At 42.4% G+C, this 13,789-nt stretch overlaps 1 protein-coding gene across 3 annotated transcripts in view; it reads left to right on the forward strand.

The window, feature by feature from the left end:
* SVOPL (SVOP like) overlaps positions 1-13,789 on the forward strand; it is a 76,649-nt gene that overhangs the window by 61,567 nt on the left and 1,293 nt on the right. For 2 of the 3 annotated variants that reach the window (XR_002340283.1, XM_021078780.1), the window contains one exon: positions 12,410-12,523. Coding sequence is in view for 1 of the 3 variants with exons in the window: in XM_021078780.1 (XP_020934439.1) it covers positions 12,410-12,523 (114 nt within the window). In the remaining 2 variants the exon portion in view is untranslated. Of the gene's footprint in view, positions 1-12,409; positions 12,524-13,295; positions 13,454-13,789 lie in introns of all 3 variants that reach the window. The other variant, XR_002340282.1, reaches the window with a different exon arrangement.

Here is a 13,789-nt window from a genome sequence, read left to right on the forward strand (position 1 = left end):
AAAAAAATACAACAAAAGTTATAACAATCTATCTTTTTGGTGTTTTGGTGTCATAATTTACATCTTTTTACCTAGTTTATTCATTAACATATTATTGAAGTTACAGTTATTTTGATTACTTTTGTGGTGGGCAGAGGGAGAGCAGGAAGATGGCATCAGCCAGCCTGCCAGGTCTCTGGGGAGGATTATAGTTGGTCCCTAGAGGTGTGTTCAATGAGAAGCCTGTTGCTCAGGTTGCAGCTGTAAAGATAAGCTAATAGGCCTCGTTCACAGAAAGAAGGTGTTTCTGTCTTCTGGCTCTCTGTTATGGTGCCCCGGGGTGTAGGTGATTAAGAATGCTTTCTGTTTGTTACACTCATGTGAGACCTAAAAACTTAAGCCCCATTGGCCACCAGGGCCAGGTGATCAATGGGTGTCCCCTGGGCAGCAGCCCCTCAAATTTGGGCACCATGCTCCTTTCTGGGACATACCAGAGATCTGGAGCAACACAGAGGAAGAGAACAAAGATGGAACCTGCCCGTCTTCATCTTTGCAGAGTATTTCAGGAGGCTTCTAATTTTTGCTTTTTAGGGCAGAACCCATGGCATATGGAGGTTCCCAGGCTAGGGGTCCCATTGGAGCTACAGCTGCGAGCCTACGCTGCAGCCACCCAAATGCCAGTCCAAGCCATATCTGCAACCTACACCACAACTCACAGCAACATCGGATCCTTAACCCACTGAGCGAGGCCAGGGATCAAACCCACAACCTCATGGTTCCTAGCTGATTCATTTCTGCTGCGCCACAACGGGAACTGCAGTAGGTTTCTAAATGTGTGCTAAAGTAGATGCCTGCTCTACAGGATGGTGCTTTAAAATAAGCCAGTAGGAGTTCCCGTCATGGTGAACCCCATCAGCATCCAGGAGGGCGCGTGTTCGATCCCTAGCCTTGCTCAGTGAGTTAAGGATCCTGCGTGGCCGTGAGCTGTGGTGTAGGTCACAGATGAGGTTTGGATCCTGTGTTGCAATGGCTCTGGAATAGGTTGGTGTCTACAGCTCTGATTGGATCCCTAGCCTGGGAACCTCCACTTGCCACGGGTGCAGCCTTAAAAAGACAAAAAGACCAAAAATAAAATAAAATAAGCAAATAACCCTCTTTCACAGAAAGACTGGATGTGTTTCAGTGAACTGCCTCTGCACCCAGCCCCTGGTGGGCAGCCAAGTGAGTCTTCCTGAGCCCTCGCTCTGCCACATAGCCTTGTCTCATGGATGCAAGCCTCATCAGCTTTAAAAATTAAGATGTTTGGGGGGTAGATCTCTCAGCTACAGGGCTTAAAACTTAGGGTGCCATTGTGGGGTTCAAACCCTTGACTCTTCAGGGAGAAGCTCAGGTTGTGAGTTCCGAGTTGACTGTGGGTCACTGCACTGGGGGCAAGTTCCTGGTAAGGCTGTGTCTCGGGCTCTCCTACCCATTTTAATGTGGGTTTTTTAGTTTGCCCAATATGTAGAAGTCATTCAGCTAGTTTCTGCGGTTCCCCCCCCCCCCCCGAGGATATTTTCTTGTATGTAGCTGTGATTTATTTATTTAAAAATTTTTTATTTTTTTATTTTGGTTTTTAGGGCCACACCCATGGCGTATGGAAGTTCCCTGTCTAGGGATTGAATCAGAGTTGCAGCTGCTGGCCTACACCACAGCCACAGCAATGGGGGATTCAAGCCACATCTGTGGCCTACACCATAGCTCATAGCAAAGCTGGATCCTTAACCCACTGAGTTAGTCCAGGGATCAAACCTGCGTCCTCATGGATACTAGTCAGATTCGTTTCCACTGAGCCACAACCGTAACTGCTGTAGCTGTGATTTGGTGTGTCCATGAGAGGAGATGAGTTCATCCTGAACCAGAATCTTCATGTACATTTCATCACTTGCTCTTGGCATGCAGCATGTTAGAGACATTTTTCATGTCCATAAAAATAAAAGTCACCCCTTTCTCATGCTGAAAATTGTTATTCTGTGCATACTCCGAAAGTTACTTTCAATTACTTTATCAGTTCTGACTTGTTATTCCCTATTGTTATAACCCTTGTGATCACATTTCTATCCGACTGTGCAATTCTCTCTTTAGATAAATTCCTAGAAGTTAGAGAGGTAGGTCAAGGGGTCTGCTCATTTTCCATTTTGATACATTGTGCGAAAACTTTCCTTGGGAAGCTTGTGTCAGTGTGTTAGGACCTGCTGCTTCACAGACTTGCCCATTGCTTTTGTTAGTCTTTTTCATATTTGCCAATTTTACTGGCAATAAATGACATCTCTTTGTTGTAATTCCTATTTCTTTGATTAAGAATGAAACTCAATGTTCTTTTCATGTTTTAATTGGGTATTATCTTTTTAGCTTGTTCGTTCAGGTCCCTACTCTTTTTTGCCTTCTTTTTTTTAGGGCCACACCTGTGCCACATGGAGGTTTAGGCTAGGGGTCAAATTGGAGCTGAAGCTGCTGGCCTACATCACTGCCTCAGAAACGCCAGATCCTTAACCCACTGAGCGAGGCCAGGGATTGAACCTGCATCCTCATGGATACTAATCAGATTGGCTTCCACTAAGCCATGACGGGAACTCCTCCCTACCCATTTTTCGCTTCAATCTTTGAAACATTGATTTGTGAGAATCCTTCAAATGTATAAAGGACTTAATCATTTTTCTGAAATACTGCCAATATTCTCCCCAATTTTCTTTTTGTCTTTCATCCTTATTTATCCTCCCCTTTCTCTGTACAGAAACTTAAAGTTCATAGATAACTCAAATTTATAAATTTTTTCCTTTACACTTTGGGAGTTTTGTGATGAAGATACTGAGAATACACAACTCTTTTCTTGTGGTCCTTCTCTAGCTTTGTCTTTTTGGGGGGTAAGGGTGTGTAAATTTTTGATTGAAGTGTAACATACATGTAAAAGAGTCCAAATTCTGAGTGTACAACGTCATCAATTATCGCAATGTGAAGTGCACCCTAAATTCTGACCTGGAAATAGCTGAGTCTCCTCCTCAAGGCTATTGTAGAATCAAAGCATGAGGTCTAATGCAGGAAGCAGCTTTATGCTTTCTTGAATGGCAGGCCAGTTGTCCCTATGCTATCTATTAAATAATTTATTTTTTACTCATGGATTAGAAATGTCTCCTTAGGCGTTGCTCTGGTGGCTCAGTGGTAATGAACCCAGCTAGGATCCATGAGGATGCGGGTTCCATCCCTGGCCTCGCTTGGTGGGTTAAGGATCCGGCATTGCTGTGAGCTGTGGTGTAGGTCACAGACACGGATTGGACGTGGTGTTGCTGTGGCTGTGGCGTGAGCTGCGGCTGTAGCTCCAATTTGACTCCTAGCCTAGGATCTTTGGTATGCCGTAGGTGTGGCCCTAAAAAGACAAAAAAAGAAAGAAATATCTTAGATTCCCACAATTACTTGGTCTATTCTTTTCTTTTTTTTTTTTCTTCCAGATTTTTAGGGGTGCATCTGCGGCATATGGAGGTTCCCAGGCTAGGGGTTGAATTGGAGCCTCAGCTGCCAGCCTACGCCACAGCAGCTTGGGATCTGAGCTACGTCTTCAAGCTACACTACAGCTCATGGCAACACTGGATCCTTAACCCACTGAGCAAGGCCAGGGGATCGAACCCCCAACCTCCTGGTTCCTAGTCAGATTCATTTCTGCTGCACCATGACAGGAACTCCACTTGGTCTATTTCTAACCTTTCTATTTTAGTCCATTGATCTGTCTGGTTTTGTCATTGTCATATTCTTTTCATTAGTCAGTTGGGGTTTACAGTACACTTTCAAAACTGGCTATGCAAACGCCACCTCATTGCTATTCCTTCTCAGATAAGCTTTAGAATCATTTAGTTGCAATGTTCCTCCTCTGTCTGCCCAAATCCTATTAAGATTTAATTGTTGGAGTTCGTGTGGCGCATGTTACGATCGACTGGAACATGAGGTTTGGTTCGTCCTGCCTTGTCAGTGGTTAACGATCGCGTTGCGTGAGTGTGGTGTTGCAGACGCGCTTGATACGTTGCTGTGACTCTGTGTAGGGTGGCTACAGCTCCTACTTATATGCCCGGAAAAATAGCAACAAAAAAATAACAAAAAAGACAAAGAAAAAAAAAAAAAAAGATTTTAATTGTTAATTCTTTAAATGCATCGGTTAAATTAGGAAAAATTAACTTTTTTTCCCTAGTGTTATCTTCCTATGTAAGAACAAGGATTTTCTCTCCATTTGCTCAATGTTCCTTCTGTGCTCCTGGCTGGGATTTTATTGTTTTCTTCAAATAGATTCTGCATATCTTGTTAAGTTTATTCGTAGGTGTTTTAAGGCTTTTCATTGCTATTGCAACCAGATTATTTTCTTTCATTATAACTTCTAGTCTAACATTCTAAATAGTTATTTGTATTTAGAGAGGCTGTTTTTTTGTTTTTGTTTTTTCGTCTTTTGTCTTTGTAGGGCCGAACCCACAGCATATGGAGGTTCCCGGGCTAGGGGTCTAAACAGAGCTGTAGCCACCGGCGTACACCAAAGCCACAGCAATGCGGGATCCATGCCACATCTGCCACCCACACCACAGCTCACGGCAACGCTGCATCCTTAACCCACTGAGTGAGGCCAGGGATCGAACCCGCAACCTCATGGTTCCTAGGTGGGTTGTTTCCACTGCACCATGACGGGAACCTTGAGATTTTTATTTTCTGATTTTTCTGTTATGAAACTTTTAATGTTCTCTTTGGCCATGCCCATAGTATGCTGAAGTTCCCAGGCCAGGGACTGGACATGTGCCAAAATGGAATTGCTGGGTTGGAGTTGCACAGCTTTAAATTTTCAGCTTCTGGGGAAAAAAAAAAAAGTTCCCATCATGGCACAGCAGAAACGAATCCAACTAGGAACCATGAGGTTGGGGGTTCGACCTCTGGCCTCACTCAGTGGGTTAGGGATCTGGTATTGCTGTGAGCTGTGGTGTAGGTTGAGCTGGTGGCAACAGCTCTGATTCAGCCCCTAGCCTGGGAACCTCCACATGCCACAGGTGCATCCCTAAAAAGACAAAAGACAAAAAAAAAAAAAATTACTACAGATTATTTTAAGAATTATTTTTTAAAAATTACTGCATTTTTCTAAGAACTAAGAAAATGTATTCAATTTCTCATGTCCCTTAGTAGAGTTGTAATTTTTTTCACGTCTTATACATTTCTTAAATTTATTCCTGAGCGTTGTATTTTTGTTCATATTAGCTGTGTCCAACAAACTTAATACGCTGTATTCTTATACTTCTCAATGTTATTTTTTTCTTTTTAAAAAAATTTTAAATGATTTTTGTTTTGCATTATAGCTGGTTTACAGTGTTCTGTCAATTTTTTATTGTACAGCAAAGTGACTCAGTCACACACATACATTCTTTTTCTCATATTATCCTCCATCATGTTCTATTATAAATGACTGGATACAGTTCCCAGTGCTATACAGCAGGATTGTATTGCGGATCCTTAATACTATTTTTTAATTTTCTTGAGACTTTTTTGATCCAGGGATTGTTCAGAAGTGTTTGGAGATGCTGCTGCTACCTGTTATTTCTAGCTTTGATACCATTTTAGTCAGAGAATACATTCTATGATTTCCATTCTTTGAAGTCTTTTGAGGTTAATTTTATGGCCCAGAATGAAGTCCGTCTTGGTGAATGTTCCATGGACAGAGAAGAATGTGTATCCTGCTGTTTGTTGGGTAGGGTGTTCTATCAAGGTCACTGAGATCCTTTTGGTTGAAGGTGTCATAAAATTCTACATCCCCGCTGATTTTCTGTCTAGTAGTTCTATCAGTTGTTGAGAGATGGGTATTTAAGTCTACAACTATATGTAGTTTGGTTTCTCCTTGCAATTTTTACTGAAAGGATATCTTTGAAGCTCTTTGGTATCTAAAACTTTAGGATTGTTGTCTCGGACAGAAACTGTTTTTTAAATTGAAGTACTGGTTGATTGTATAGCAAAGTTATACATATAGATGCATATACAGGTATATAAATATATACACATTCTTTTTTCTATTCTTTTCCATTATGATTTGTCTCAGGATATCGAATACAGTTCCCTGCGCTTTACAGTGGACCCTCGCTGTGTATTCCTTTCGTCCTTCCATATGATAGCATCTACTAGCCCCAGCCTCCCAACTATCCCTCCCTGTCTGTTCTGTCTGTGAGTCTGTTTCTCCTTCATAGATACGTTCATTTGTGTATTTTAGATTCTACGTATAAGTAATATCATAGGATATTTGTCCTTCTCCTTCTGACTTCACTTAGTTCAGTAAACTCTAGTTCTATCTATGTTGCTGCAAATGGCATTATTTTGTTCTTTTTAAAGAATAAGTATGGGATTCCCGTTGTGGCTCAGTGGTAATGAACCCAACTAATATCCATGAGGATGTGGGTTCGATTTCTGGCCTCACTCGTGGGTTAAGTAGCCAGTGTTGCCGTGAGCTGCGGTGTAGGTTGCAGATGTAGCTCGATCCTGCGTTGCTGTGGCTGTGGTGTAGGCCGGCAGCTGTAGCTCTGATTCAAACCCTAGCCTGGGAACTTCCATATGCCACAGGTGCAGCTGAAACAAAGAAAGAAAGAAAAAGTAAGTATTCCATTTTTTTATTACCACGTCTTCTTTAACCACTCATCTGTCAATGGGCATTGAAGTTGTTTCTTGTCTTGGCTAATGTGAACAGTGGTGCTGTGAACATAGGGGTGCATGATTTTGTTTTTGTTTCTGCTTTGATGGCAATGCCAAATCTGAGCTGCATCTGCGACGTACACGGCAACTTGCAGCAATTCGGGATCCTTAACCCACTGAGGGAGGTCAGGGAGCGAACCCACATCCTCATGGATACTAGTCAGATTCGCTGAGCTTCGACAGGAACTCCAGGGTTCGCTGACCTTCGACAGGAACTCCAGGGTACATGTTTCTTTTTGAATTATAGTTTTGTCTGGGAATATGCCCAGGAGTGAGATTACTTGGTCACATTGTTACTCTATTTTTAGTTTTTTTGAGGAAACTGCATGCTGTTTTTCATAGTGGCTGCACTAACTTACATGCCCACCAACAGTGTAGGAGGGTTCCTTTTTCTCCATACCCTCTCCAGCATTCATTATTTATAGACTTAATATTTTTTAATTTCTAAAAATTATTTGGGCGTGTGGGGTTCGCTGATGCAAACTTTTGCCTTTGGAGTGGATAAGCAGTGACATCTTGCTGTCTAGCACAGGGAACCATCTCTAGTCGCTTGTGATGGAACACGATGGAGAAAAAGGTAAAAAAAAAGAATATGTAAATGTCTAATTGGGTCGCTGTGCTGTGCAGTAGAAATGGACAGAACATTGTACATCAACTGTAATGAAGCAGCTATTGCAGTTGATTTACAATGTCATGTTAATTTCTGCTGCACAGCAGAGTGATTCAGTTACATCTTTTTTTTCATACTTTTTCCCATTAGGATCAATCACAGGTACTGGTCCCTGTGCTGTACAGCATGACCTTGGTGTTGATCCCGTGTGTAACAGTTGCTTCAGCTAATAACCAAAATCCTAATCCTTCCCTCCCCTAGTCCCCCTCTCTTGGCAGCCACAAGTTTGTTCTCCATATCTGGGAGTCTGGTTTTGTTTCAGATATGTTGACTTTTGTCTTATTTTAGATTCCACATATACGTGACACACGGTATTTATTTTTCTCTTTCTATGCTTAGTATTTAATCTCTAGGTCCATCTGTGTTGCTGCAAATGGCATTATTTCATTTTAAAGGCTGGGTAATATCTCCGTGTGTGCATGTGTGTGTGTGTGTGTTGTGTGTATACACCACATTTTATCTGTTGATCAGTTGTTCATCTGATGAACCTCTAGGTTGTTTCTATGTCTTGGCTATCATAAATACTGCTGTTGTGAACATAGGGGTGCATGTATCTTTTCAAATTGTAGTTCTGTCTGAGTATATGCCTAGAAGTGGGATTGCAGGATTATATGGCAACTCTATTTTCAGTTTTTGAGGAACCTCCGTATTTGTTTTCCATGAGGGCTGCACCAGTTTACATTCCCACCAACAGTGTGAGAGGGTTCCCTTTTCTTTGCCCACTCTCAAATACTTGTAGACTTTAATCATGGCCACTCTGATCAGTATGAAGTGCTACCTCATTGTATTATGTATATTATTATTTTTTTGGCTGCTCCATGGCATATGGAGGTCCTGGGCCAGGTATCAGATCCGAGCCACAGTTGGAACCTACACCACAACCAAGGCAGTGCCAGATCCTTAACCCGCTGTACCAGGCTGGGAATCAAACCTGTGTCCCTGCCCTCCAGAAACACTGCTGATCCTATTGTACCACACTGGGAACTCCCTCTTGTAGTTTTGATTTGCATTTCTCTAATAATCAGCAATTATGAGCATCTTTTCATGTGCCTATTGGCCATCTCTCTGTCTTCTTTGGAGAAATGGCTATTTAGGTTTTCTATGCATTTTTTCGATTTTCTTTTGGTTGTTATTGAACTGTATGAGCTGCTTTGGAAATGAAGCCCTTATAGGTACTTCGTTTGCAAATATTTTTTCCCAGTCAGTAGGTTGTCTTTTTGTTTATGGTTTCCTTTGCTATGGAAAAGCTTATGTTTGATTAGGTCCCATTTGTTTTTATTTCTATCACCTTGGGAGACTGACCTAAGAGACGGGTACAGTTTATGTCAGAGAATGTTTTGCCTATGTTCTGTTCTAGTTTTAATGTGTCTTGTCTTAAATATAAGTCTTTAAGATATATTGTATTTAAGATACATTGAATACAATGCAAGGGTGTGTCATAACCTCATTGATTTACTTGCAGCTGTTCAACTTTCCCAACACCCCTTGCTGAAGAGACTCTCTTTTCCCTGTTCTATATTCTTGCCTCCTTTGCTGTGAAGATTAATTGACCATAGGTGTATGGGTTTATTTCTGGGCTGTCTATACTGTTTCATTGATGTGTATGTCTGTTTTTGTGCCAATACCATGCTGTCTTGATTTCTGTAGCTTTGTAGTATTGTTTGAAGTCTGGGAGGGTTATGCCTCCTGCACTGAATTTTTTTCTCAGATTGCTTTGGCAATTCTGGGTCTTTTACAGTTCCATATAAATTTTAGGATTATTCTAGTTCTGTGAAAATTTTAGGATTATTCTAGTTCTGTGAAAAATGTCCTGGGTAATATGAAAGGAATTACATTAAATTTGTAGATTGCTTTGGGTAGTATGGACATTTTAACTTGCAATCCAAGGGCATGGGATAACTTTCCATTTGTTTGAATCTTCTTTAGTTTCCTGTATTAATGTTTTCTAGTTCTCAGCATACGTCTTTCACCTCCTCGGTCAGGTTTATTCAGAAGTTTCTTTTTCTTTTTTTTGGGGGGGTGGATGGGTGTGATTTTAAAGGGTATTATTTACATTCTCTGATATTTCATTGTTAGTGTAAAGAAATGCCACGAATTTATGTATGTTAATCTTGTATCCTGCTACATTGCTGAATTCATCAGTTTTAATAGTTTTTGTGAGGATTTTTTAGGGTTGTCTATATATAGTATTATGTCATCTGCATATAATGAAAATTTTACTTCTTCCCTTCCAATTTGGGTGATTTTATTCCTTTTTCTTGGGTGATTGTTATGGCTACGACTGTGCTGAAAAGAAGTGGTGAGAGAGCGGGCATCCTTGTCTTATTCTAGCTGAACATTTTATCATTTGTGTAAAAGGTCCCTGGTCTGGGCTGATTTTTAGAAGATGACAGATCTTTGTTTCTGATCCAGTGAATCTGCAGTGGGGCCTGAAAAATGCATTTCAACAAAATTCCCAGATGATTTTTAGTGTTTTGGGCTTATTTGGATTTTGGGGGGGGGGGGGACACATACACCCAGGAGTAGAATTACTGAGTCACATGGTAGTTCTAGTCTGCTGAGGAATCTGCAGTTTTCTATAGTGGCTGCACACATTTACATTCCTATCAACAGCATAGGAAGGTTCCCTTTCTCCACATCCTTGCCAACATTTGTTATTGTGTACTTTTCGATGATCACATCCTGGCAGGTGTGAGGTGGTATCTCCTTGTGGTTTTGATTTGCCCTGCCCTGATGATTAGTGATGTCACACATCCTTTCATGTGCCTGTTAGTCATCTGCATTTGCTCTTTGGCCAGCTGGTTTTATTTTTTAAAAATTTATTTACTGGGAGTTCCCATTGTGGCTCAGTGGGTTACAAAGCCAACTAAGATCCACGAGGACAGGAGTTCAATCCCTGGCGTCGCTTGGTGAGTTTAAGGATCCGGCGTTGCTGTGAGCTATGGTGTAGGTGGTGGATTTGGCTCGGATCCCGAGTTGTTGTGGCTCTAAGCTGCAGCTGCAATTTGACCCCCTAGCTTGGGAAACTTCCATTTGCCATAGATGCAGTCCTAAAAAAAAAAAAAAATTCTTTTTGGTTGCACTTGCAGCATACAGAAGGTCCCAGGTTAGGGATCAAATCAGAGCCAGAGACATGACTTATGCCACAACTGTGGCAATGCTGAATCTTTAACCCACTGTGCTGGGTCAGGGATAGAACCAGTGCCGCCACAGAGACAAGCTGGATAATTAACCCACAGTGGGAACGCCTGCGTGATTTTTATAATTAGTCATTACTTGGAGCTTTTGATCACAAGGAACAGAACTTGACTTTGGTTAACTTAGGCAGAAAGGAATTTACTGAAAGAAGGAATTTCGGTCAGGGAGAAGCGGAAATGAATCCAACTAGGAACCATGAGGTTTCGGGTTTGATCCCTGGCCTCACTCAGTGGGTTAAGGATCCGGCGTTGCGGTGAGCTGTGGTTGTAGGTCGCAGATGCAGCTCAGATCCCTTGTTGCTGTGGCTGTGGTGTAGGCCGGCAGCCACAGCGGATTAGACTCCTAGCCTGGGAACCTCCATATGCCGAGGGCACGACCCTAAAAAGCAAAAACAAACCCAAAAAGAATACCTGGTAACACTGATGGGATTGCTTGAGTCCTGCTGTATCCCTCTAGGGAAGTCAAAGAGGGGAGGAATTACTCTGCCTGATCCTTGCTGGTAGAGCATTTCTGTAACCTAAACTTCACTCATCACGGCCTCTCACCATCTTGGAATGTGGATCTGGTGCAGAGGAGATGAGGTGGTTAAGAATGCATCGTAGTGGTGGTGAGAACTTTGGTGTCAAAAGACAAGTGGCAGCCATGGCAGCCAGGCAGACACATGACTAACTGTGGCATCACTGGGTCATGGTTCCGACTGTCTCGTCTCTTGTGGTTTTTATTCCTTCTCCCCTTTTGTGAGCCTGGTTCCCCAAACTCCTGTTTGGGGAAAATTAACTATTTCATTTGGGGAGATAAAAGCATAAAATAATACCTATCACTGGGTAGGTTAACTACAAAATAGTTCGTTCACGTGGTTGACATCATGGGTTCTGTTTGCCTGACAAATGGGATATTTTAGTTTTGGACGACGTGTAGGCGTATGCGCAGGATGGGCTCTTCGACTGTGCACCTCAGGCAAGTCTGTCATGGTGACAACACTAGGGATCTATGATGTGTCAGGGATCTACCTATGACTCTGCACAGTCACTTAGCCCTTACTCTAGGCTCATCTTTAAGGTGAAGAGGTGGGCCTAGACCCCATAATTTCTGCTTCTCTCCAGATTGCCATATTGTGTGACTCAGGAGAGACTGGCTGTTCCTTACTCATTTCAGTTAACCATCCTTGTGAGATTAGTTACCAATTACCAAGTGCTTGGTTTTTGGCTCACTCTGGGCAAAGTCCTGGGGAGGCTGACGTGTGAAGTAAGATGTCTAAAGTAACCAGAATCAATTTAAAAAATAACAATAATAAAAAGTAACCAGTACAAGGATGAGAAGGTCCAGGCCAAAGGAGAAGCTGGTAGAAATCCATTCTTTCTGTCTGATATCCATTGTTCCATAGTAAGTCTTCTTTTGGCTGGATCCTTTAACCTACTGTGCCCGGCCGGGGATCGAACCCTCGCCTCCGCATGACCTGAGTTGCTGCAGTCGGATTCTTATCCCACTTGGCACAGTTCCCTTCTCCTCCCAAGACTTTTAACTCCCATCTCTTTTAACTTCCTGCTACAGGAAGTCCCCATTTGGCTGGTTTTGAGCCAGGAAGCATCATTTCAGAGACCAGGGGACCACCTCTACTCCCACAGGACTTGGGTCATGGAAGCCACACAAAATGCCTATAACAGCTTGACCCAGACGACAGATCTAGGACGTCAGCAATGCAGTTTACAGAATGGCTGCCAAGTGCTTTCATTTATGTATTTGATGAGATGAATCTTTATTTTTCTTTTGACATAAAGACCAACTGACTGGGGCGCCATATGCTGAGTCATGCCTTGTGCTTTGCAGGTTCTTATGAGTGCGTCGTTCCTGGGGGCCCTGTGTCTCTTCTCATCTGTCTGTATTGTGTGTGCCATTTCTGCTTTTACTCTGCCCATTGAGACCAAAGGACGGGCCTTACAAGTAAGTGATCAAGTATTCTCAAAGTAACACCTTTTGACCAAAGGAAATGCACTTGATGTAGGGAAATTGTTTTCCACAGACATACTGATGCCCCAGTCTGCTAACATACATTTGCTCAGTGGGTGCCGGTGGACACACTGAGTATCCAGTGCTGCTACATGTACCTTTGAGCAGCACTGAAGGTAAAGAAGCTGATTATTCAATTCAAACCTTGATTGCTGTAAAAGGTGTAGCTTGAACTGGGACTGGAGAGAATGATACTGCAGACACCTCAGCCTCTTATCCTCCCCGCTTTTTAAGAGTTGCTGCGAAAAGTGGCCAGATGAGCAGAAACTATTTGCATGGCCATTCGGAACACAGGTTCATCAGCTGCCTGTGCTAAGAGTGGAGTCACAAACTTCAGTGTTGCACCAGTGGCCATCCAATACTAATAGTCAGTAGATACAAAGCTAGGAAGTACAGAAAAAAGGATACCCCAAAAGTAGAAGGTAAGCTCCCAGGGGCAAAGTTCTCTCAGAGAGGGCCTCTCCTCGCCCTCTGCCCTTCTGGTCGGCTTCATCTGTAAGGATAGGTGGTAGCTATGTTGGTTCCCTGCCTTGAGCACAAGGCTTGCTGCAGGTAGGTGCGTGCACATGGAAAGGGGAAGGGCAGTCCGGATTAGGTGTTTATGGTTGTAGGCTGAACAGGGAGCTTAGAGGGGGCTTAGAAGCAATAAGCCTCCAGGCTGTCAAAAATCCCAGTTCAACTTACACTAAGCCTTCCGTATCTGCAGTTGTGGATTCAACCAACCATGGATTACAGTTGCAAAAAAAAACCCACATAAAAGTGGACCTGCACGTTCAAACCTATGCTGTTCAAGGATTAACTGTAGTTTGGTTCATCTGAGCTGCCACATCTTAATGAGGCTGTGAAGTCAACATGCTTCAGTTGGTAAATGTGGCCTGCCTTTCTCTGCTGTCCTATTTATAGTGAACTATAGACACATGTTAATATTTCTGTTGGCAAAGATCAGTTAGGTGTGTTTCGTTGTCTGCGAGAAGATGGAAGTTCCTCTTATGTCATCATGAATTTAGGGGCTTTTTTAAAAAAGATTCCTTACTTGGAACCTACATAAACATTTTTTTTTTTTCTTTGAAGACTAAAAGCAATCATTGGAATCATCACCCACTGATCACCCATCACCCATTGATGATTCCAAAGATTCCTTTTAGTCTTAAATAAAAGGACTGATCCATCCTCCACCCAGATGAGGAAACAAAGGCAAAA

Source organism: Sus scrofa, chromosome 18 (genome assembly GCF_000003025.6).
Source record: "Sus scrofa isolate TJ Tabasco breed Duroc chromosome 18, Sscrofa11.1, whole genome shotgun sequence".
Taxonomy (NCBI): Eukaryota; Metazoa; Chordata; class Mammalia; order Artiodactyla; family Suidae; genus Sus; species Sus scrofa.